At 38.1% G+C, this 24,738-nt stretch overlaps 1 protein-coding gene and 3 non-coding genes across 6 annotated transcripts; all 4 read left to right on the top strand.

The window, feature by feature from the left end:
- The first annotated feature begins 21 nt into the window (after positions 1 to 21).
- On the top strand, positions 22 to 23,700 carry ncapd2 (non-SMC condensin I complex, subunit D2). 3 transcript variants are annotated; one of them, XM_017309720.2, is made up of 32 exons: positions 24 to 184; positions 543 to 662; positions 1,115 to 1,190; positions 1,269 to 1,327; positions 1,407 to 1,582; positions 2,080 to 2,222; positions 2,321 to 2,448; positions 2,561 to 2,684; positions 2,779 to 2,926; positions 4,119 to 4,316; positions 4,563 to 4,697; positions 4,783 to 4,870; positions 5,705 to 5,903; positions 6,015 to 6,133; positions 9,827 to 10,027; positions 10,148 to 10,322; positions 10,766 to 10,850; positions 11,012 to 11,148; positions 12,223 to 12,355; positions 12,840 to 12,915; positions 13,012 to 13,227; positions 13,342 to 13,502; positions 15,636 to 15,750; positions 15,839 to 15,962; positions 18,455 to 18,610; positions 20,363 to 20,540; positions 20,626 to 20,720; positions 21,250 to 21,330; positions 21,905 to 22,088; positions 22,176 to 22,338; positions 22,424 to 22,543; positions 23,441 to 23,700. In XM_017309720.2, exons 2-32 carry the CDS (start codon positions 545 to 547, stop codon positions 23,521 to 23,523), a joined length of 4,194 nt encoding a protein of 1,397 aa, XP_017165209.2. In that variant the 5' UTR covers positions 24 to 184; positions 543 to 544; the 3' UTR covers positions 23,524 to 23,700. The 3 variants fall into 3 exon arrangements, with proteins under 3 accessions (XP_008429678.2, XP_017165209.2, XP_008429679.2); XM_008431457.3 differs by having other exon boundaries at positions 28 to 184; positions 15,639 to 15,750; XM_008431456.3 differs by having other exon boundaries at positions 22 to 662.
- LOC145547777 (small nucleolar RNA U85) lies at positions 1,651 to 1,971 on the top strand. Its single transcript, XR_014084095.1, has one exon. It is a non-coding gene; the product is annotated as a small nucleolar RNA U85 (small nucleolar RNA).
- Positions 3,724 to 4,027, top strand: LOC145547776 (small nucleolar RNA U85). The gene has a single exon (XR_014084094.1). It is a non-coding gene; the product is annotated as a small nucleolar RNA U85 (small nucleolar RNA).
- LOC145547778 (small nucleolar RNA U85) lies at positions 4,958 to 5,241 on the top strand. Its single transcript, XR_014084096.1, has one exon. It is a non-coding gene; the product is annotated as a small nucleolar RNA U85 (small nucleolar RNA).
- Positions 23,701 to 24,738: the final 1,038 nt, after the last annotated feature.

Here is a 24,738-nt window from a genome sequence, read left to right as displayed (position 1 = left end):
TGGGTCAGAATTTAAAACGAGGTCTGACGCGATATGCGTCATCGTTTTGCTGTTTTGGCGCGCGGTGGCTGTAAATTTGAAAAAAACTCCAGACGGAAACCGTTTACGGACGGTGGTAAGGGAGACGGCAGGCAATTTTCTCTAAGAGATTTTTAAGTACCTTAACGTGCTGCCACGGAAAGAGGTAACGTTGTTTTTACCTTGTTAGAGTTGTAAACATGGTCATTCTGACACAATGTCCGCCTAAAACTTAAGTAAAGACTAGTGAGTTTTAGGCTAACGTTTATGCTAATTATCTTGTTAGCTTCAGTAGCATTAGTGGCTTGAACCACACACAACAACTTAGTTTTTTCTCAGCTTACAGGACTACTTTTAACTTGGTTTTATTTTCTACTTTATGTACCCAAATGCATTTAGTACTCTCATCTACCAGTGCTAACAATGAGTTAAATACATTCGGAAGTGACCGTAACGTTCGCGCTTACTGGTTTTTCTGAGTTAGTCAAAGTTTTGATGAATTTAGAGTTGTCTTTGTTACGCAGAGATGTCGTGGGACTTTTTTGTGCCAGTGTGTGTGGGAGACCTGGTTAAAACGGGAGGTATTAATCAGTACGTTGTCCAAGATGTGGTGCCAGCAAAACAACTGCCATCCCATCTCAATAGTAAGTATTTTTCATTGGATGTGATGATTGAAATACGATGTTTCTTCCATTTCTTGCTCCTTACGGATCGTGAACAAATGGACAACCTGTATTAATTTTAAAAAGTAAAGGTAGAAAACAGAACTACACTGTGTATTGTTATTCCTGTTTGACAAAATATTTAGAAATAAACTTGTTTGAATAAGACAACCTGCTTTGTGACAGCATTAGATATTTGTCACTTGTGATCCATTTCCCCAAGTTTTTGTGTTCTCTAATCAAATGTTGTTGGTGTATTTTGTGCATTTAATATCTCCTATACAAAACTTAAGATATGTTTTACCTCAGCTTTTAAAGTGAAGATTCCTAACAGTATTTTTCTGTTCTCCACTCTTTTATTCCGCTCATGTTTTGAGGTTTTTACATTCATTTTTGAAACCAGGTGTGAATAAATGTTTACTTGTTTGCATCAGAATTCAAGATGGGACTACGAAGCCAAGGCCCTTCATGTATACTGGAACACTTTGACACAGGCTACAGTGTGCTGCAGTAAGTACTTGCGATGTTATTCTTGTAAATATTACCATCAATAATAGTAGTACAAAGCTATTGTCTTTTAATTTTTAGGCATTTTAATTCGTTGGAGCTTGGGGTAAAAGAGGATACCTTGGAATTACTTGTTAAAGGTTAGGCCGTTAAATATATATTTTTAAATGGTCATTCTTTTAGCCCTTTGATTCATTAACTGGTTTCTTTCTCTTTCAGTGGTCAGTGATCTGGCTATTTCCCTGCCAACAGCTCTGACCTCCACCACCTTCTCAGCTGCGGAGCGCAAAGAAAAACTAAATGCTGTTAAAATGAGTGTCTTCCTGCTGTGTAAACTCACGGAGAGCCTTGAAAGTGTCTCCTACAGACAAAGTATCGTCACAGCACCTGGAAAGGTAAAGCTATTAGTGGCTAAATGATACAGTCTGTGACTTTTGTTTTTGAGTATTCTTCATGTGACCATATCCAGTGATGAAACCTTGGCATTATTTATGATCTGATCACACTTAGAAACTGTGGTTCTTAGTCAGCTGTTTGGTGAGTAGTCTTGGTAGTGTGATTGAGTTTTATTACACTGCTGTAAGGGCTCACCTATAGTCAAACTTCCATCTTCTGTAACTTATACCCATGATGAGAAATTTCGTGGGATATGTAGAAGATGTCAAACATTGTGTAACTTCTTGTTCGTCTCAGTGTGAATGTTTATGTATCAGCTGACAAAAGGCTGTAGTGTCTATAGAAGGTTTGACAGATATGAACAGTCATCTTTGGTAATCTGAGGATATATTTTTTATGGTTATTTAATTTTTTTTTTTTTTTTATGTTCCATTTGGAACCATTAGAGTCCAATACATTTAGAGTTGAAAGACATTGCTTTCTTTGTGTGCAACAGGGTAGTAAAAAAGGTAAAGGTGGTGAAGGACTGCTGCAGTGGGATTCTGAGAGAGAGCGGGTTCTGCATGCTCTTGTCCAGCTCCTTCAGCTGGACATCCGTTCTCTCTGGAGCCTCTCCCTGGTGGAAGAGGAGTTCATCAGGTAAAACTTAAATGTCAATTTAGCTCTGGGCCAGGCTCAGATCCTATCCCATGCCTTTAGATGAACAAAATTAAAACTTCATCTTAAATTCTTCACAGCTGTGTGACTTGTTGCTGCTACAAGTTATTGGAAAATCCAACCATCAGTCATGTCAAGAACAAACCAACAAGAGATTGCATAATTCACCTTCTTGGCTTACTGATCACCAAATACAACCACCTTTTAGGTTTGTTTCCCAGCTGCCTGGGATTTTGTGAATGTAGTTCATACAACATGGCAATCTTTGCTGTTTAAAATTTTTTGTTCCGTTTTAAATATTGCTATCTAAATTCATTCAGGTGCCAGTGTAAAGGTCATCCAGATGCTGCAACACTTTGAGCAGTTGTCCTCAGTATTTGCACAAGCTGTGTCTGTGTGGAGCACAGAGTACGGAGTCAGGGCAATTATTGGAGAAGTGATAAGGTCAGTACATTTTTTCTTTGCTGATGCTTTTAAACTTCAGTTTTATTTGAGATACGATTTTGAAACTTTTTTTTTTTTTTTTTTTTTCCTTCAGGGAAATTGGTCAGAAGTCAAGTGAAGAGCTTGCCAGGGAAGGTTCTGGTGTCAAAGCTTTTGCCTCTTTTCTGTCAGAACTCAGTGGCCTGGTACCAGAATTAATTATCCCCAACATTAGTGTCCTCATCACTCACCTGGAAGGAGAGGTTTGTGTTCTGAACAATGCATTTTTTGACGTCTTTATGAGACTCTTGTAATTTGATAATCTTGTGTAAAAACAAAATGTTGTTACAATATTCACATCATGAAGGTTTTCCCCAGAAAACTTGCTAAGCCCGGTGGCTGGGCGCTGGGGCAATCATTCACCCAGCGGCCCATCGTGTTTTTGAATTAAAAAATGTTTAAAGTTGATAGGAAATTTTAAAATATCACTTGATAATTATGTGTTATTGAAAGATTGGAAGATTAATACCTGAACACCAACTATAAAATCGTAAAAAATGCAAACATTTTAAAAAGACTTAAATAAGAAATGCTTAGCCTGTTGGGGGCACAAGTGAAGCCTGGTGGTCCGCCAGGCTTAAAATACACTAAGGGAAACTGCATCACGATGAAAAACCATATTTATGATTTAATTGCTTGTCTTTAAAACCAAACTTCAACAATTATTTCTAGCTGGCAACAATTTTCTCTGGCATCTCATTAAAACAACTTCAAATTATATTGAAAATATTTGGAGCAGTGACTTTAAACATCATGGTGTACCTAGATATACATAACCAGCCTATACCTGTTCCTTAATGACAAATTATACAGATAAAACCTGCAATATAGCTCATACGGAGCCTCATTTGCACCCACGTTTTCACCCAATAGCTTGTTTTCATTATGTTCCAAGTACAAATATGGGACAATCTCTAACACCTTCTGTTGTTTCAGCAGCTTCTGCCTCCCTTGCGCAGCTTGGCAGAGTTTTTGTTTGTTTTTGTTTCATTCATGTTCTGCCCAGTGATGAGACCAAGGCGAATATGAGCTCATTGAGCGAGAGTTGGGTTCTTGTTGCCTTGAATGGCAGGTAATCTTGGCAGTGCAGAGGAGGATTTCTGCTCTGCTGTAAGGGCCTGCCGACAGAGACTTAGCTCAGCCAGAATTATTCCTCTACAGTTACTGCGGAGTAATTGCTTTGGCTGATGCTGACAGTGTGTTTGTGTGTGTGGTGTATGTGTGTGTGCAGAAGGCAAAAAGTTCACCCAGCTCTCTTTGCTGTTCGTTGAGCTGTGACTGTCGTCTTTGGTAATCTGAGGGCAGACTCATCTTGTATCTTTACTTTTTCCGCTTTGTAGAGGGGGAAAAAATTACTTCATATGTTAAACAGTTTAATTTGCATTTATTTTCTAGAGCCACACAATGCGTGTTGCTGTTTGCGAGGTGCTTGGAGAAATTCTTGTGCGAGTCCTATGTGGCGACGGGCTGGATGAGTCTGGCAGAGCCGATCGCGACCGCTTCTTTGACATATTGCAGGAACATCTTCATGACACACACTCCCATGTCAGAGCACGTGTGCTCCAAGTTTACACACGAATTGTCAACAGCAAGGTACGTTGCTTTTATGAAATACTTTGATTGAACTAATGGTGTTCCACAAGGCTCAATTTTTGGTCCCCTTGCTTTTCCCCAGCTATTCTGACAATGTGTTGCCATGTTTTGGTACCTGAAACAGACGGAGTTTTAAATTGTATTTTAAATATGAAATGTTTGACATTTTTCTACAGGACAAAACTGAAACTTTAGGACAAACTAATAAAAGCTGGTGGTAAAAAAGTTTTTTGTGTGTGTGTTCAGGCGCTGCCCCTGTGTAGGTACAGTGAGGTGATGGGGCTCGCCGTTGGGCGCCTGATGGACAAATCGATAAATGCAGTGAAGAGCGCCATCCAGCTGTTGGCAGCTTTCATTGCGCACAATCCCTATAGCTGCAAGGTAATTCAAACTGGTGTGATTTTAAACTGTGAATAGAAGCAATATTTCAAGTTTTGCAACACAAAGCTTTGTTCTTGTCTTTCAGCTGAGCAGTGCAGATCTGAAGAAACCTTTGGAAACAGAAACGGCAAAACTCAGAGAAATGAAAGAGAAGCTGGAGGGAAAAGCACCTGGTAATTACAGCTTCTGTGATAGTCCTTCAGATTTCTCTGCTTCTGTTAGATTTCTTTCATCATGCATGTATTTTTTATTTATTTTTTGCCCAGTGATGAAACCAAGGCGAATGTGAGCTCACTGAATGAGTGTTGGCTTCTTGTTGCCTTTGAATGGCAGGTAATCTTGGTAGTGCAGAGGAGGGTTTCTGCTCTGCTGTAAGGGCCTGCCGACAGAGACTTGGCTCAATCCAAATTATTCCTTTAGAGTCACAGTGGAGTAATCTCAGGAATAGAGCTTACATTGTGTGGGTGTCTGATGCAAGAAGCCCACTTTGGTCTTGCCGCCATTCAGTGATCCATGAGCTGTTACTTTTAACAATCTGAGGGCTGATTCAAACCCACCACATGAATATGTGCTGATTAAAAGAAATCCTAAAGGTCTAACTTTGAATCTTAAGTTTTTTTGGGTTTTTTTCACACTTAATGTCTGGCATTTTTTTAATAATTTGAAATGTAATTAGTGAAAATATTCATGCAAATGAGCTAAGACAGTAATGGTTTTTAGCTTGAATTATGACACATCAGCAGTACTGATTGCCTTTTCCTCTAAATTAAATTTCAAGATAAAATCCTAAATTAATTGTCTCTGTGCTGCTGTCTGAACAGAAATGTTAACATTTTTCTCAACTTCAGAAATAAGTTCACATAATTTGAGAAAAACACAGTTATCTGTTCTGTTGCTGTTTTAATCTTTCAATACATTGGTTTCAAATGTGTCTTTGGCGCTTTTACACGACTAGCTGCTAGTGAAATATAATAAATGTATGTATATATTCCTTTTCCTTGCTGCAGTCGCAGTGATCAAGGCGTCTGAGCTGTGGGCTGCCATGGAGCCTGAGCTCCTTGTTACTGTCAGGACAACCCTGGAGCCCACAAGTGAAGAAGAGGAAGAGAACGAGGAAGGCGGGGAGGTGGAGGACGAAAAACCAGAAGATGACGACAGAGCAACTGCAGTGAAGATAGCTCAGTACCTCCGTGTCAACAAATACAGGTGATGCTAATAACTAGTAGAGGATGATGGGTAGTGACGCTGTTCATGGATCTGGTCTGTCACACAGCCTAGAATTAGTCAAGTAAAATGTCTGTGCTCCTCTCTCTGCAGGAATGCTGTGAAGCTTTGCGTAAAAGCTCACAGTTGGTTCCCAGAATCAGAGATGTTTGCCTCTCTGTCCACAGTCACCCCTGAGAATTTAATGGACACGCTGGGCTTGATTTTCAAAGGTAAAAGCTCTTTTTATTTTAATAAAAGTAGTAAAATGGTTTCCAAAATGCACAAGAGAACAAATAATGTTATATTTGTTCTCTTGTGCATAGTAATAGTGTTATATATATATACATTGCTCAAAAAAATAAAGGGAACACTTTAACAACACAACATAACTCCAAGTAAATCAAACTTCTGTGAAATCAGACTGTCCACTTAGGAAGCAACACTGATTGACAACCGGGACCCTCGACCCTTCTGTTTTTTAACAGAAATTGGGGGCATGAATTTGAGTTGTAAACTTTTTTTTATCCACTTTGTAAAAAAACATAAGCTCAAATATATGCATACACCAGTCAATATTTTTGGTTAAATGTCCTGCTTAATGTTGACCTTCAGTATCCGTTCCTTAGCCAGTTTTGTGTGTTTGTCGTTGTTCCGCTGGAACACCTTGTTACTTCATGTGTTGAATTTCTGTTCTGATCAGACCTGTTGATTTTGGGGTTCAAATGAAAAATCTGGACATGACTTTAATTCATTTTTTATTAATTATTATTTTGTGCACTGCATCAAAACCACAGGTACAGCCCTTCAACATGATTTAGCCATCAAACATGTTTGAGCTTTAGTGAAATGTTCTTCTGTTTGAAAGCCTCACCTTAGCTCAATTTGTAATATGAGTATTTAAACTCTATAATGAGTTAAGTGCATACTTATTGGCCCAAAAATGAATAGTTCATTAAGCGTTCTCTCAAATTCCAGATAAACATTTTGCTGCGCTTTTCCAGTTTTTTTATTTTCTACATATTTTTTTAGCCTACATGACAGTGTAATTTGTCACAAGCCTTCGTCTAAGCTATGCTTCACTTCACACTGCCTGCACCACCAGTTAATGTCATCTCAGATTATAAACAAGTAATTTAATTAACAGTTAAACATTTTTCATGTTGACTCAAATGCAACGTCAGAAATGCGTGTTGATGGTCTGACAGCCCAATTACAAAGACATTTATTTTCCACTTATGCACCTGTCTGCCATAAGAATAAGAACTTTGACTAGAAAAGTGAGTTTCTCTACTAATTTTATTACACTGATATGTTACGATGGGAAAGCATTAGAGGTGTGCCAATCGATCAGCCACCGATCATAATCGGCCAATTTTCGTGAAAAAGTGTATGATCGGTGATCGCCGATCACGGTCTCTTGTTGCCGATCAAACAAACCAATCACCTGCTTCTCATTTCGCAGTCTGCCTGTGCAGCTGGTCTCCTCTTTCCTTCACACTGCGCAAACACGCAGCAACAAATCCTAAGCAATGTGGAACTATAATGCACTGAGTGAAAGGGGAAGTTTGCGTGTTGCGGCGGAAAATTGAAGCACGTCAAAATGCATCAACACAATGAAGCTAATACGACATAAAAACAATGCCATACTTGACGGAGTTTGGCTACATCGAGGCTCACTGCAGTAAAAAAGACATATGGAGGATCAGATAGCAGGTAAAGCAGCGCACAGCTACAAACACTCACCCGGATTAGCATGACGGTCAGAAAGCTAAACCAATAACCCACAAAATTATTTCAGTATTCGAGCTGCGATGTAAGACGCTGGTTCTGATCTCACTGTTGAACCGCTGCTACGCGCTACAGGTAGTAATATTTCACAGACGGAGCGCCGCTTCTGCTCCACCTGGTAGTGACTCTCACACCGAACCTCTGCTTAAAGCTGCAGCATCTAACCTAAAAAAATACATTTTACATACGTATTAAAACTTTCGCTGTCCTAACATGAGACAGATAATCTCTGAAAAAATAATCAATCTCCTCCCTGCTCTGCATAATTACTCCGCTCAGTCAGAAACAGCCACTCAGAACTAGCAGTAATCAGCTAGCCGCCATGCTATCAGGAAGTTTTCATTCAATAACTCAGGATTGTTTATTGTAATGGATCCTGTATTTGCCTTTGAATGTTAAGTTTTATACTTGAATTTTTTTTGGCAATGTTGAGAGGTTTTATTTTGACTCTTTGCATTATTTAGCCTCTTCAGAGCCTTCATATGTAATCAGTCTGTTAAAGATAGTATTACTGATAGCAGTACAATTTGCAGAATGCCTGTTTTGTTTAGTTTTCTTCTTGGAAAAAGTTATTAAAAACAAGTTTTTGTCTAAATTAAGGTAAATTCATGGTTCCTTTTTCCACATAATGTAACCGGTAGTGTTTGATTTAAAAAAAAAAATATATATATATATTATGTGATCGGTATCGGCAGGAAAGAACCTGATCGGCACATCTCTAGAAAGCATTATGATATTGACATGGCTGCATGTAATGTTACAAAAAACAACACAACTAAGACTCAAAAGTGTTCACTCTGCTCTCAAACATCCCTTCACTGAAATCTGAACGTATCTGCACATAAACAAAACCACAACCCACCAAACCATTTACTAGTTGACCTGGGTTGTAATTTTCTGGAGTTTTATAATAGCAGCTCTGTGAAATTGTCCTGCAAGTTTCTACCTCCATTTATTCCCGTTTTTTTTCTTCTTCCTCTTTTGTTCTAAATGTAGCGTGTATAACTGCTTTTCACACAATATGAAAAGGTAAATGGTTACTTAATTATTAGGCTGAAGCCTTAGAAAATGCTCAGTTCAAGCAGCAGATTATAAATTGAGAGCAATGAGTGCCTTGGTGGCTCGCTGGCAGCTGTGGATGATGCAATAACTCCCCGAGTCAGACATGGTACCCCCAAGAAAATAAAAGTTTAATTTTTCTTTTCTATGTGGTAAAATATTTTATAAAAACATGATTGTGATTACATAAAATCTAAATGCAAAAATAGTACCCTAAAAGAAGTCTATTGTGAATATGGCTGTGAATCAATAACAGGAAATACTATGGGTAAAGTGATGAACCTTTGACATCATTTCACATCCTGTAAGAAAGTGGGTGGCAAAGCTTGTACTGCTTGGAGATTATACAGGCACAAAAAACAATTCTGCAAAAATATCCATCATGTCTGTTTGAGGCTCAACAGAGAAGTTTCAGAAAAAGTTATAAAATCCATTCGCGAGAAGAACTAGAGTCACACCAGGTTAGCAATATGCTGCAAAGCAAATAAGGGCACAAATATATCATATACAACACTCAGCAGTTCTTAAATATGCAGTATCATAAAGTACTATTTTTGGACCTCAATAAGTAGACTTTGATATAAGTAATCGGTGAACTATAAACAATTTTCTTTGCCTTCTTGGGGCATGGGGGGAAACTACCTGAACAGCAGCAATGACTGTTAAACCACTGACCTGATTGATAATCTCCAGGACCCTAGATGAAAACAATTTTTTTTTTTTTTTTAACAAGCTTCCCCTTCTACCATAAAAACAACCACCTTTTCCTGTTGTGAAGAATCTGACGCCTAGGTGTAAAAATGTCTCTTCTGTTACTACCATGTCAAGTGTGGGTGTTGACCTATTTTATTATTATTTTTTTTTTTATAACTGTTCGTAATGACTGGTATCACCATAAAGCCACATACTGTATTTATTAGACACATTGTTGGTGACTGTAGGGTATGTTGAATGTGTTGGAGACCTATGATGAGTTCACAGCACCCTTCAGAAATCGGCAAGCTCCCCCATTGCACCTGCAGGAAACAAACATGGAGCCCCCACTGACTGGGTGATTTACCTCTTGTTTGCCCCAGGCTCTGATGAAGATGCTTCAGATGCCAATCAGAATTTGCCACCAACCCCACAAAAAGAGGGAGAGAAAGAGGGAGATGAGGGGGACCTGAAGAAGCAGGAGATGTTGGTGCAGTACCTGAGAAACATGGAGACATTTTCCTTACAAGTGGAACAAGCAATATCTGTCATCAACAACATGCTCTATTTGAAAACAACTTCAGGTAGATGTCCACTTTCACCACGGGATCTTTCATTTTACTTTCCCAAATTCTTGAGTAGATTCTGTTTGCATAAAGTTCATAATTCCATGTTTATTTATTGTTTTCTTATTCTGCTTAAAGTCGTCCAAGAAGCAGTGCAGTTTTGTGTGACGGTGCACGAATTCAGTGTTGCCAACTCTGTCAGTGGCGTGAGGAAGATGTTGCCTCTGGTGTGGTCAACGGATGCTGCCATTAAAGATGCTGTCGTTCAAGCCTACAGACGCCTGTACCTGAACCCGCAAGGAGACACAGTCAGGTCTGTGCTTAACCACTTTAAATATAGTCGTGTGCTGAGGTTTATATTATATTTACATGGCAGACTATAATTTTTAATATTAATTCAGGATGGAAATAACTATGAAAGCAAAGTTCAAAGAAGCTTTAGGCTTCCTATGGAAATGTTCGTCAAGATCTCTTTTTAAAGATTAGAAATTATTCAACACTTAAACTTGACTATACCTCTAGCTGTTTTTGTGTATATTATAAACCTTAGAACACAAATCTTTGGTGGTTTGCTATACGATTTAGTCTGTTAGCACATAATCGTCTATTTGCTTGGATATTTTTGGAGGAGTAGAGCAGAATGAAATTATTTTGTCTGGTTGACTGTTGGATATTATTCTGCCTTGCAACAAAAGCTTTCAGTGTTTTGTGTTTTTCTTTTCAAATGAAAAACCAGCCGTCTGGTCTTTTTAACAGGGTGAAAGCACAGACTCTCGTCGACAGTCTCTCTGAGCTCATGGTGGATGCATCTCTGGGTACTATCCAGTGTCTTGAGGAAATTGTGAGTAATTATTATATGAATCATTGGATTAATTAGCAGTGCTGTAATTCCAAGATCATGAACAATGTCTAAATGTGACAAAATATTAATTTGGGAAAATTTGCAGAAAGATTTTTGGTCCCTAAACATACAGGGAGCTGTAACGGTAAATGTCTCCGTAGGTGCAGGAGTTCTTCAGCAGTGGCAGCAATCTCCAATCCACCGTAATCCAGGTTTTATGGGAGAGATTTACGGGTAAACGAGAAGCTTCCGTCTTACACAAACGAGCTGCAGTGTTACTGCTGGGCATGGCAGCACGGTAAATTACTTAACACTTTTATTGTCTTTTAATACAACAAACATTTTGGTGGAAAAAAGTGCAGTTTTCTTGTGGTAGTGCTAAAAATCAGTTAAAATAACAGATTTAATTTATATAACATCTGTTTAGAGTACCACAAAGTTAGTATGGTAGTTAGTCATAGAAAATGCAGTAAAGGTTGAATATCAACCAAAACACAAGGTTTCTGCTTACTGACTCCTCCTTATTTTATGTTAGTTTTCCTACAAATAAGTGTACATCTTTACCTAGAATCATATCTATGCTTTTTAGCAGGTATAAAAGCTAAACAAGATCAGCATGTCAGAGGAATAATTGAGGTTTACATTTCAGCTGCACTTTAACTCAAATGTCAATTGTTTCTTTTGATGACATTTTATCTGTTTCAACGCCCAACAGTTATTTCACGTGTGCTCGGATGTATTGCCCTGATGTTTAGCACAGTCGGATTGATGGGGAGAAAATTTTGCCATTATGATTTGAGCAGGTTTGCGTTAAAAATACATTGAAAATTGGTGCTATTCCTGCCTGAATAACAGCTCTTCTCTTTACATTTCAGTCCTGTCTCAGCTACTTGACATTCTGCAAATCCTCATTAGTCAGAAAACAAGCCCAGCCTCTGCTCCTCTTCATTGTAATTGAAGTCACGATCATAAAACTAGGCTTCTTGCCAGGACCTTTTTATCTTGTTTTTTATTTATACATACACATATCTTTATATATGTAAAATATGTTCTCCCCGTTCCATCTACCTCCAAGAATATGGTTGCTTTGGGGAAGAGTGAGAGAGTAAAGAGTATCTGCAGTCCACCCACGCTGCCTCTTCTCCTCATCCAGCATCAGCAGCATTTATAACCTATTAAACCTTGTGTGCTTCTCCTAACCCGTCCTCCTACATGTAATATCTGGGCTCAGCCTAGAACTGGTAAAACCAGCCGAGGTCATGTGGGGCAGTGTTAATACCCGACTTTGCATGAAGACGAGATAATTTGGTATTCTGAAATGTGTACGCTAGTCCTAGTTTTCAACAAGTATCTCCATTTGCAATTGCAACAGGGCAGAGAGAGAAGTGGTGCTCAGTAACTTGGACACTCTTTGTTCTGTGGCTCTGGGAGAAAAAGTGACTGAAGACTTTCTTCTCGCAAGAGATACAGTGATCACCATTTGCAGTATCACTGATCATGTCAGGGTAAGTTTACATGAACAAGATTTTGTCGAAGATAAAAAATGTAACACTCAACTGATGTCTTTTTTTTTTTTTTTTTCAAAGCCTTCACAGAACGGTGATTATACTGGGATTAAATTACATATAAGTGGACTCTTAGTTCTGTGATTTAGGAAGCAAGTTGGAAATGGTTTTATTTTGAATACATACAGGCACACTTAGCAGAGTTTTGTTTGTAAAAACATTTAAAAAAAAACAAAAAACAATGTTTTCTTCCACTTCATGGTTATGAACCACTTTGTTTTGGTTGATTGCACAAAACCCCTAAAAAAAAATCCGTTTGTTGTTGCTTTTCTAAGACAATATGTGAAAAGGTTAGTTATGTGAATAGTTTTACAAAGCATTGTAAATAAAAAGTAATGGTAAGAGTACCTTAAAGCCCAGACTTTGACTAATTACATCTGAACCTTTAAGTCTGTCCTGTTATGGTTTGTTGTCAACCCAATAGCAATCAAAAGGAGCTCCATTCAGACTCCCCCAGGACCACCAGCTGTTCACCTGCCTTACACAGGCTGTTGCTGACGGTAAACAATGCGCCCTTGGATTTTTTCCCCCCCTATTCTTTCCACCAGACACGGTTTCTTCCTCTAATGTTTCTGTCTCCACTGTTTGTGCCCAAGGTGTGGTGATGGAAGACCCTTACTGGCAGAGCTTTATGGAACAGGCCGTCCGTCTCATCTACTTCCTGGCCGAGTCCCCAGACCAGCTGTGCTCCCGGCTGCTCCAGAGAAGCGCTCGACTCTTACTTGATCAGATTGCTGAAGGCGGTGAAGTCAACAAGGATGTTTGCCAAATCCATGATGCATCTCATGACTCCAATGACCAAGAAGAACAAGGTTAGTCGTGTTGTCTACCATGTTGGTGTCTACGAAGTGCCTGCCGTCTACTTATTCCTGCCGTTTCTCAGCGCACCCTTAATCACACATGGCCACATGTTTTTTCCCCTGCAGTGAACTGTGTGTGTCTGGCCCAGCTGCTGGCGCTCTGCGGATGCGTTGCATTTTGGCAGGTGTCTCATCTTGAGCGCAGTGTGAGCGCTGAGCTGCGGAGGAGGAGAGGAGAGACAGAGGAGAGGGAGGAGAAGGAGAAAGGCCCAGGCAGTAAAGCTAAGGTAATGAGCAACTGTACAGGTGTTCCACACAACACAATACAGAGTTCTTGGGAAATGGGTGCCAAACCCACTAATTATGGTTGTGTTCAAACTACTTTCTGCCATTTTGTAAGGGTTAATGCATGCCAGTGTTATGTAATATCTAATTAGACCATCAGACAAGTTATACAATTGAATTGTTTTTTTATTTTTCTATAGTGCAACTTTAAATTAATTTACTAAAAAGAAACTTAAAATCCCACAATTCTTCTAATATTTCCTGCTTTTAATGGTAATTCTATTTTCTCTATTGTGAAATAGATTTGCAGCATGTCAACAGAGTAGAACAACTCTACAAAAGCTCTGAAGTCATACAAACTCCTAAGATGATAAAGCTACATTTAACGTTATTGTGTCGAGTAAATTAAATTTTATTAAAGTTCAATAATAACAATAGAAGTCAAATTTAGTCTGAATCACTTTTTAACTCATTCTGAAGAGATGGAGCCAAAAGTGTGAGCTTTATTTTCATTATTGTATTAAAATATATTTTCACTCCAAATTGTATTTTTTTAGATCAATATACTATTTGTTTAGAAAGTGTTAAAAAAATTACTTGTTATCCATAATGTATGTCACTTCTGGAAATTTTATATTTGATTTATGGCAATTAAAAAAAAAGTTTGTTTTGGCAAATTGAAACTACATTGTGAGAATAATGCAATTGTTAAATATAAAATATGCATTGAACAATTTCATGTCTCAGCTCTACTCAATACTACAGTTGGTAAGTCTATAATCCAGTTCACAAAATTAATATATCTTAAACTGAGTAAATGATTTGGACACTACAAGAGTAATTGTTAACGGCAGAGGAGAAATCAATAAACAAAAGCCAAGTGTTGGCTTCCGCACCATCAAGCAATGATGTGGCTTAATCACAGTCACAACACCTCTATAACATGGCTTATAATGGCTTTTCACTCGCAACAAAAGCTGCATTTGTAATGTCCTGCTAGAAATACTTTATTGCTGTTAAAGTCCAGCAACACGCCTAAAATGAATGATTACAGGAATGACTGTTAATATTAACTGGGCTGTTTTTATATTATCATTATGTGTTTTGTTTGTTGAACTGTGTTGGTCATAATAACCTGATTGGTAATTAGATTAAAATCCATATCAGACTAAACATTAATGAACTCCAACCAGGTTTTTATACACAATAATCTGTTTTATTTGGAAAAGATCACTTAAAGTGCTTCTATGGATGATTTAATCCTATCTAAAAGTTGAAGCTGAACCTCATCCAAACAGCTGTGAGATGAGACACTTTCCAAATCAGTGGGTCTCTACTGGGTGGCTTGATGATGAGATTCATTTTAGTGACACAGGCAGATGAGTGACGGCTCTTAATTATTCAGTCCTTCAGAAGAAAGGATAAATGTTCCCTTAATTAGCGTGGGAGTTTGTTCTGTAATTTCTAAGCTCATCTCGGTTACTTCTTTAGTGTCTCATGAAAATACAAGACTGAGCTTCATAGTGGAGGAGAGATGGTGTTTAATGTTGAATTGTGCATAGTGGGCATACTTCTTTTTGTTTTTGAACAAATGGAGTTAGTATAAGCATTTAACCTTTGCACAAGTTGTGAAGAAACTGAACAATGAGGGACATGCTTGAGACGCTGAGCCCACAACCATAGCAGTGGGTAGACGCAAAACAATTGCACAGTTCAGCAATGAATGGAGGAGAGTTTAAGTGTGTGGCATTTCTATGCTCTATACATTTAGAAACGTTCAATTACAGCCAAGCTTTATTAGCACTTAACAGTATGACTTAGAATATTAACAGTTTTGAAAAAATAAAATGTTTTATCTCTAGGTCTGTTTACTATAATTGTTTAAAAATGAAAAGACAGACTGAATGAAAAAAGGTGAACTAAAAGCTTTTAGATTCCTGTGTTTGAGTCAAATTTAGTCTAAATAAACAACCAGATGAGCTACTTTTTCTTCAGGTAAATATCTGAATGACTCAACAGAAATTGAGAATTGAGGTTTCAGCTTATTTAAATCTAAAATAGGCTTTAGAGGCATTTTTGAGTTTGTATGGAGCTGATTTAGTGTTGACTTTATTTAATTTATTTTTTTCTTAAAGCAGCAGCTGGCCAATGAAAGTGCCATGGAAGAGGAGCTCGGGTTGATTGGTGCGTCTGCTGAAGACACCGAAGCAGAGCTCATCAGAAAAATCTGTGAAACAGAATTACTGGCTGGTAAATAAAAGCTCTTGCCAGTTTTATTCCTGCATCATTTCAAGCTGCGTTTAAATCGATTTCATTTATTATCCCTGAATCTGTTTAGAGGACAACCTGCTGAGTGCGTTTCTTCCTCTGCTGGTGAAAGTCTGCAGTTCTCCAGGACGCTATTCCCACCCTCAGCTCACCACTGCTGCCTGTTTGGCACTGTCTCAGTACATGATGATAAGGTACATAACACTGCTGAATAAACATTCACACACACCCGCTACACCATTTTCTTAACCTTGGACAGTAGGGCACCTTTATTCCATCTGTCTGTTCTAGAAAACTTTGAGTTTAGTTTATCTTCTGCCATTTAGGCTGCCCATCTGTTTAGCTCTGATGTCTTGGTGTAAGCCCACAATGCAGGTTGCTAAGCATGCAAGGTATGGACTTTAATTTTTGTGTTTACCAGGTCTGAATAGTATATGGGGGACAAATAAAACTGCAGTGTGAAAACAAATTTCCACACTTTTTTTTTTGTTTTTCTTCACTACAAATATATTTTTTATGAAACTGAACTGTTTGTTTTTCATTTTTCTCCATTGATGTATCTTGCATGCCAGATATGTGTTTGAGAGAGACATTAGGTTTATTTATTAAAATTGGAGTACATATCAGTGTGGTTCTTAAAACTTAACATTTTAAGTTTTCCATAGGTTCCAAGATATACAAATATTTCAAAGAACTAAGGCTTAAAAACCACCAATATTTTATCATACTATTTTTTTTTTTTTTTTAACAAAATGAGACGAGTTTTTCTCAATTTTAACGGCCAGGATGACAACTCATCATATTGATGTCCCTTCCTCAATTGTTGCTGTGAACTACTTGTCACCTGGTAGCAAAAAAAAGTTTTATCTTCTAAAATAAAGGCAATTTAAGCTGTTTTATAATATTTGTGGAAAACACAACATGTCCTGGAGAGGAAACTGGAGAGCCCCACCCATCACTCTTCAGGTAAAAATCACTCTTCAGGTAAAACTGTTATAGGCAACAGAGGGGAAGCTATGAACAATATTCATTCCAGCTTGATGAATTAACCAATTAATATCAGCTTGTTCAAATCTCCATAGTTCACAGATTGGTAAGAAGGTTTTGTGAAATAAACAATTGAGAGATTCTACTAAATTTAGCAAGACTTATGACAAACTGTTTTTATCTGTAGCATAAAAAATAAAAGTTGACTTTCTATTATCGAATTAATGGACCATGTTCTTGATTTCTTTAAAATTGTTGCAAAACTGTAATACTTGCACTCCAGGTTATACCAAGTTTGTACATATTGTTTCCAGTTTTGTCATTAGTTCTATCCCTTGTATTTTCTTTAAAAACAGTATAGTTAAGCTCAAATCTTTTTTTCTCTTTGGTAAAGTTGTGATTAGTTTGGTAACTTTTTAGACTTTCCCATTGACATTAATTAAGCGGCTAGGATGACTCCTGGGTGTGGAAATGTTTTGTCAGATATCAGATGGAACGACGGGAGGTTTTAAAAAATGTTTTGAACATTACAATTTTCCATCATATAAGCATCACTATATAAGGGGAAAATTGAGCCAGTCGCCATTTCTAAGGATTTTTTTCATCAGTTTGCACCATTTTTTCCAACTTGTGTCGAGCCGTTGTTTAATATGTTGGTATTCTTAAGACAAGAGGCAAACTGAGTCTCAAACTGTTTTGCCTATCGTGGAAGTGTTATTTAAAACAATTATGAACAGCAGTGGTATACCACTTGACACATAAATTTGTAAAACAATGAAAATAGAATGGAATTGTTGCTGTGAACAAATTCATTGGTTCTCATCTTTACTTTGACATAAATGTTAGCACTATTTTTAGTAGGAGTAATGTTTTTCTTATTTTTTTAAGAATGTCATAACCCTCTCAAATACACCCAGAATCTTGACATTATACATCCAAGAAAGAAAAAGAAGTTTTTCGTTTAAAATACACAATGCACCCAGTGTTTGGATGTTTATTTACAAGCTGAAAGGATTAAGTTCATTAGCTTTAAATTAAGCTTTCAAATGTTGAGTATTTTACACATTGAGCTTTGCTGTACTGATGCTGTAAGATGGAGGCTTTTTCCCTTCTGTTGTTTTGTGTCTGTGGTGGAGAGTGTAATCAGACCCCATGATACAATCCTGATAGTCCAATGAATCTGACAAACTTGTAATAAGTTAAATTGAACCGTTCTGAAGACTGGAAATTGGCTGCAAGATGTTTAATTACGACATCCATTAGGGAAGTAGCTGGAGGGGAGGATTCCTTGTAATTTAATTCTGAATGTAGTCGAGATAAAACTGACTTTATAACGGTGAAAGGAAGCCTCTCTAAAGAAAAAGTACATTTATATTTAACACTTTTTGCTGTTTTGGTGTACTTCAACTGCTCTTGCTTACAGTCTGTAGCAATTGAAACTTTGTATTTATTAATGTTGCTGTAACTGAACTGATAGGAACTATTACCAAGGGAACTGTTAAAACCAGAAGCTATTTATCCTAAAATATAACTAAAATGGCCTTCTAGACATTCCCACAGTCTCTGTTTGAGCAGATTGGATCTTCACATCGTTCTAATCCTGCACACGTTGATATTCCTACCCCTACGTGAAAGTTAATAATCCAACTCCTTTAGATAATGTATTCAATTTAATGCTTTTATTTTGCCCTCATTTCAGCCCATCGGTGTGTGAAGACAACATCCGCCTCATCTTCACGGTGCTGGAGCGCTCCTCTCTCCCGGTCGTCAGGGCCAATTCCATCATAGCGTTGGGAGACCTCACGGTGCGTTTTCCAAATATTTTGGAGCCCTGGACCCAGAATCTGTATGCAAGGTAGGTCCTGTTTAGCCGCATCAGTTGCTAATAAAAAAACTTCAAATGCTTGTTGTTGCATAAATAATTCAGCTGATCCACACCATCATTATGGTGAAACTTTTTAAAAGTTTCATCAAAGATCGTAAGGAAAATGCTTCCACTCGATGGGTCATGTGAGTGGGTGTTCTGCGAGTGAAGTTTCTTCTTTTCCTCCTCGCAAACACCCACTGACACACATCCTTGTACACTCCTGCCTTCTCCATCCGAATCCCATCACCGCTTTTCAGTGTGACGTTCCCCTCAACCACTGGAGCGTTACCACCGTCAGAATGCTCCACTGAGCCACATGATGGGAAAAGTTTACTCTATTTATTTTGGGTGGGGGGGATAGTGGGAAATAAACTTTTAGATGATCTATATGCTGTCAAAAACTCTTGATAGTGGGCTTTATATTTGGACCCTGGAGGTTGCCATGACAACTGGCTAATATTCCTTCAAAGATTAAGAAAGGGGATCATTACCAAACACGAACCTGGGCGGAGCCTCAGACCACATTGGAAAAAGGCCGCTGTAAGACGACAAACGGCCTAATCACCACTCTGACCAGCAGCTTGTAATTACGCTGAGCGGGGAGACGGCGGTAATATTTGGGCAAAGTCACGCGTTCTCCAAAGGTTTGTGCCTTTGCATTTAAAAAGCACTTAAACATTTCAGCCAACTGAGAGGCTGAAGTTGTTCTGTTTGATGAAGTGCCGTTTTAATTATAATAGGAGATAACGTTCACACTGGGGTGTTTTGACATGTAGAACATTTTCTTTTCTAATTCTTCGCTGCCCTCAGTGTTTCCTACACGATAAGCATTTCCTAGTTTTCCTAATTGTCTCCCACACACCAACACCTCCACTGTTCTCAAGGCTGCTGCCCTGGCGCCTCCTGATAAGCGCATTAAGAATTAATTACCCTGTTCACTGCTGTTGTAAGCTTCTGCATTGGCATGTGGAAGTGGCATGTACAAGTGTGTGATCCTCTGCCAGGAGTCCTGCTCTTTGGTGCAAATGAGAAATGGGAAATGAGTTGCTTTTGTTCTTTGGTTTTTTGGTAGAGGGTAAAGCTAAATTGGGTTCTGATTGCCCCACTGCAACCTGTCCAGTCCCATTGTAAGCAGCCAGCCAATAAGGTGTCACTTTTAGATTTTGGATGACTTTTACCTTTTTATTCGAAGAAAAGCTGATAAGAAGTGACTTTCCTTTTGCGTTTACTTACTGCATCTTATCAATAGGCCTGGTAGTGCAGCTCCATTTAGCTGAAAATGACCATATGTCATATAATTCTAGGTTTCTCATTGCATTTTTACAAAGATGCTTTTGTGAACTTTTATACACTTGCCCTAAATATTTTTGGAAAAAAAAAAAAATCATTCTTTCTAAAAACTTTAATTTAAATGTTCAAGAAATATAACAGTTGGAGTGTCGAGTTAAAAATTGGACAGATGCCAGCATTTTAATTCAGAGAAGATGATCTGAAGCTCTTGCTTGAAGAGCCAAAAAAGGCCAGCAGCGATGTTATCTGGTATGTAAATTGTTTGTGGTTGTGCCAAAACTGAGCTGTTTGTGGGAACAACTGTGCACATTGCCTGTCGTCTTGAACATTGATTTTTAAATTGGCTTCTGTTGCTGATTGCTTCTTTTTATTATTGTCAAAAATGTAAAGAACTGACTCTCAGATCGTTAAGTTCATTTTTTTTTCCTCCCCTCTCTTTGCCATGTTTAGGTTGAGTGATGAGGTCCCATCTGTGAGGCAGACGGCTGTGACGGTTCTTACTCAGTTGGTCCTTAAGGATGTGCTAAAGGTCAAAGGCCAAGTCAGTGAGGTCGCTGTGCTGCTAATTGACCCAGAGCCGCACATCACCAGCCTGGCTCTAAACTTTTTCAATGAGCTGGCCACTAAGGTACACACACACACGCACACACAGAGAAGGTGTAGTGGAAGCTGGCGGCTTTGAAAGGTTTTTAACGTTATTTGTCGTCCATCAGGACAACGCCATCTACAACCTGCTGCCAGACATCATCAGTCGCCTTTCGGATCCAGAGAGAGGAATGAGCTGCGAGGACTTCAACACCATCATGAAGTGAGAGGCACAGAAACTCTTTTGTTTGTTCACTTCCGTGCCTTGTAAAAGTATTCACACCCCTTGATTCTTGTAGAAATAACCAAGCAGACATTTAGATCTGCATCAAACTGTGGTAAGACTTTATGTTCCATAGTACAATAGAAATACATTAAAGGATACTAATAAAAAAAATAGTCCGCTTCCTTTTTTAAATAAGAAATTTTATATTTTATTGCCTAAACTTCAATAACAGCATTGTTGTAATAAATCTGAACTGGGTGAAGCTAAAACTCACTTGAGGAGGTTTGGCTGAAATTAAATGCAAAGGTGCAAAATGTATAAATTTTTCTGTGCAGTTTTGTCTCAATTACTGCTTTTTTTAAAACCAAGTTGCATTTTTTGAGTCTGTATACTCCAGCTAACAACTGATTACTAAATTAGTCGATTTCAGTCATCGATTAATCACCGTTAATCGTTTCATCCCTAGTTTGGACAGAAGCATTTGAAGCTTTGAAAGTGCTAAATGAAGATTTGGGTGTTTTCACAGACAGCTCTTCTCCTACATCACTAAAGAGAGGCAAACTGAATCTTTGGTGGAGAAACTGTGTCAGCGCTTCCGGACTGCAAAGTGAGTACAACCTGCCTCGTTTTCCTGCTGCCGCCTCTTTGCGTGATTTCATGTTTTCTTTCTTCCGAATAGTTTCACTCCTAATTTCTGGAGCTGTCCTACAGCATTTTATTGTGTGAGATGTGGGGGTGGATGTGTGGATAATTAGTAGGTGTTTTTTTTACTCTGAGAAAGAGAGTTTAACAATTAAATCAAGTTCACAGTTCGCTTCACCAGTCATGTACGCTGACATCTTCCTATTCAGTGCTTTTGTCATGGAAACGGCCTCATGTGTAGTTTGAGAGTAGATGCAATGACTGGGCTGGCCAGGCTTCAGCCTCTGAGTCATTCTTTATCCATACGCAGAGCTCAAAGGAAGGACATTTTATATTATATAATGGAAAACTGAATTTGGACATAAAAGGTTCCTGGAAATGAGATTAGGTCCAAATGTCAGAGCAATGACATGTTTATCAGAAATGAGGTTTTTTTTTGTTTTTTTTGTTCAAGAGTCTAGAATTACTGTGCATTATGTTGCTAATCAGGTTTATTTTCTAATCCTTCATCCTCTCATTTCATGCTCTTGTCTCTGCAGAACCGAGCGCCAGTGGTGTGACTTGGCCATGTCCCTGTCCCTGCTCTCCATGTGTGAGCGTGGCTTTAAGAGGTTGCAGGAATGCTGGGAATGTTACAGCGACAAGCTAACCGAATCCGGCGTCTACCAGCCTCTGCTCACCATCACAGCCAAGCTTCGTCGTGGAGCCAAACCTCAATTTAAGGTGTTTGAATCTCATTTAAGCTACACGTGTGCTTTATTTAATGAGATTTATTTTTATTCTTGTAGTAATCATAAATATCTCAATCAGGCCCAGATAGATGACTTTGAGAAGCGGCTGACAGCGGTTCACACCCGGGGCTTGGAGAACGTAGAAAGTCCTGAGATGGAAGAGAACCAAGGGGAAGAAGGAACTTCAGAGACAACCAGCAGTCGCACACTGCTGCCCACCAGAGGCCGTCAGAAAAGGAGAGGTCTGAATTTACTGTTTTAGTTTCCTAAATTAATGAAATATGTATAAAACTGACTGTGACCAAGGAAATATTTTTCCTCCTACAGGTCAAACAAAGTCGTTGGTCTCCAGCCACGGCGATGACAGTTTTGTAACTCCTCAAAAATCACGCAAGTCTAAGAAACCAGTGATCAGCTTCAGCAGCGACGAAGAGGAGGATGAGGATGGTGAGACTGCCAGGGTTTATTTTAGAATATTTTCAGTTTGTGTAATTTGAAAATAAAATCCATATTGACATTTTTTTCTTTTCTTTTTTTTTTCATTTAATGATTTAACATGCTAGTTTTATTGTATTGACCATTAAACATCATAAATGTTCAAGTATTTTGTCCAAATTAGATGCCAGATAACTATTTTGTTTGTTTATTGAATAAATTAATTTAATAATTCTGACTTCTTTTGGCACCTCATTAACGAAGCTTTTGTGCTCATTTAATTACCCAACAAAGTTTTTTGTTTACTGTATTTTTATAATTGGTGCTACGAATAAAATTTGATCAAAAGAAGTTCCTTCAGGTCAGAACAATGGAGTTCAGAGTTACTGGACCAAATGCAGCAACACCACTGTGTTGAACTACTTCTTATTATTAGCTAAGAAGTAGTTCAAGATCCACAGGCAGAGCAGACCTTGACGGTAAAATTTGATATATATATATATAATAAGTAATGCCTGTAAAAATGCTAATAATGGTAGCATAAAATCTACTATAAATTCCCTTAGAACCTTTAATGTGGGTGTAAACATTTTCAGAAACTTGATCTATTCAGTACTTTTTAATTTGGGAATGATTTCTTGTAAAGTTTTTGATTAGTTTATGGTTCACATCATGTTAAATGATTATATTTGAATTCTTGCTTTATGACTTTTTCAAATTTTCTTCTTTGGGAGTTTTTTTTTTTTTTACGGGCTGAATTTGTCTGCAACCATCTCACTTTTTATTTCTATTTATATCAACTTGACATGATTTTCTAAAAACATCTAAAAAATCAATTGGAAAAAGAAATTCGAACCCAAGATGAAATACTCTGCAGAAATGTCTCACTAAGCTTTTCTCTTCCTTCAGATGCTGTCATGGCAGAGAGTGAGACCCCCAAAGTGACGACACCCATCTCCCGCACGTCACGCCGAACTCGCCTCAGAAACTGATTTCCTTCCCGTTTTGCTTTTTTAATGCCTTCTTAATATTTTATAATCAATGATTTAATTTTAGCTCCTTGTACATTTGTTTTATCGACTTTACTGTATCATTAAGCTTTTGTAGTCTGATAGTGCATCTAATGAGAGATTAGAAATCCTTCTTAATAAACCTGGGTCTTGTTTTAATTTCTGTGGTTCCATGTGTCACACACGCATCTTTTACACTATATAATTAGAGTGATTACAAGTGTTAAAGCTGTAGTATTTAACTTTTATTTTTAAAATATATATGTCCCGATAGATGAATCGATCAGTCATACTTCAATAATTGGGTTTCACTCACTGGTTCCACAGGTTCATAAAGTTGAGTTTTAAAACCACCTCATTTTCCACATGACCGTTCTGGTGTAGTTTCTGCCAGCTGTACAGATAAGTTCAGCCCCTCTCCTACCTGTTGCTGCACATTACACATTAGGTGGCTGAAAGAACACAAATACAATCAGCAATGACGCTAATACAGCAAGCTCTTACTTTGCGCAAGTAGCAGCTGATATCAGTGGGTTGAATTTTACACTAGAATGCTTCTAAATGTTAATTCTAATATGAGGTATTTGCAGTAGATGACGTTTACATTTCTGTACATGTACCATGAAACAGTGGTGTTTCTATGCATGTTTAACATTCAGTGAGAATCTAGCAGCCATTACGCTTTCTCTAGACACCAAGTATTGTCTGCTAGGTGAAGTCATCTTAATTTATAGTGCTGTTTGGTTTGAAGCAGCTGTGAATGTCTGCTTGTTTTGTGTGTTTGGACAGGCTGTTTCAGGGGCTGTCACAGCTTGTCCAGACAGCATTAGTTGTGCATTTTTATGCCTATTCATCCCCTCCCCCCCCCCACAATTACATAAAGTTCTGTGGAAAAGAAAAAAAATGCACCTTTTTCCTCCCCAACCTTATTTAAATGTTTGTATTTTTGAGGTTTTCTAGGCCGAAAAAAATCCAAGAGAACATTCTCTTAAAGAAATCAAATATTAGTCTGGAAAGAGTTGCAGAGCCATTTCCTAGGATATTGGGACATTCACAGGAACATCTGGCCTACAACATTTACTCGTAGAAAGCAATGCTAACTCACCAAGGAGGTCACAAAATAACCTAGAATAACATCTAAACCATGCTTGCATCACTTTGCTTCATAAAATATGACAGTCATATAGAGACAAAGTA

This window comes from Poecilia reticulata, chromosome 16, assembly GCF_904066995.2.
Source record: "Poecilia reticulata chromosome 16, P_reticulata-male-v2, whole genome shotgun sequence".
In the NCBI taxonomy this organism is placed as follows: Eukaryota; Metazoa; Chordata; class Actinopteri; order Cyprinodontiformes; family Poeciliidae; genus Poecilia; species Poecilia reticulata.
Note: the sequence above shows the minus strand (reverse complement) of the source record. Positions and strands in the feature narration are given on the sequence as shown.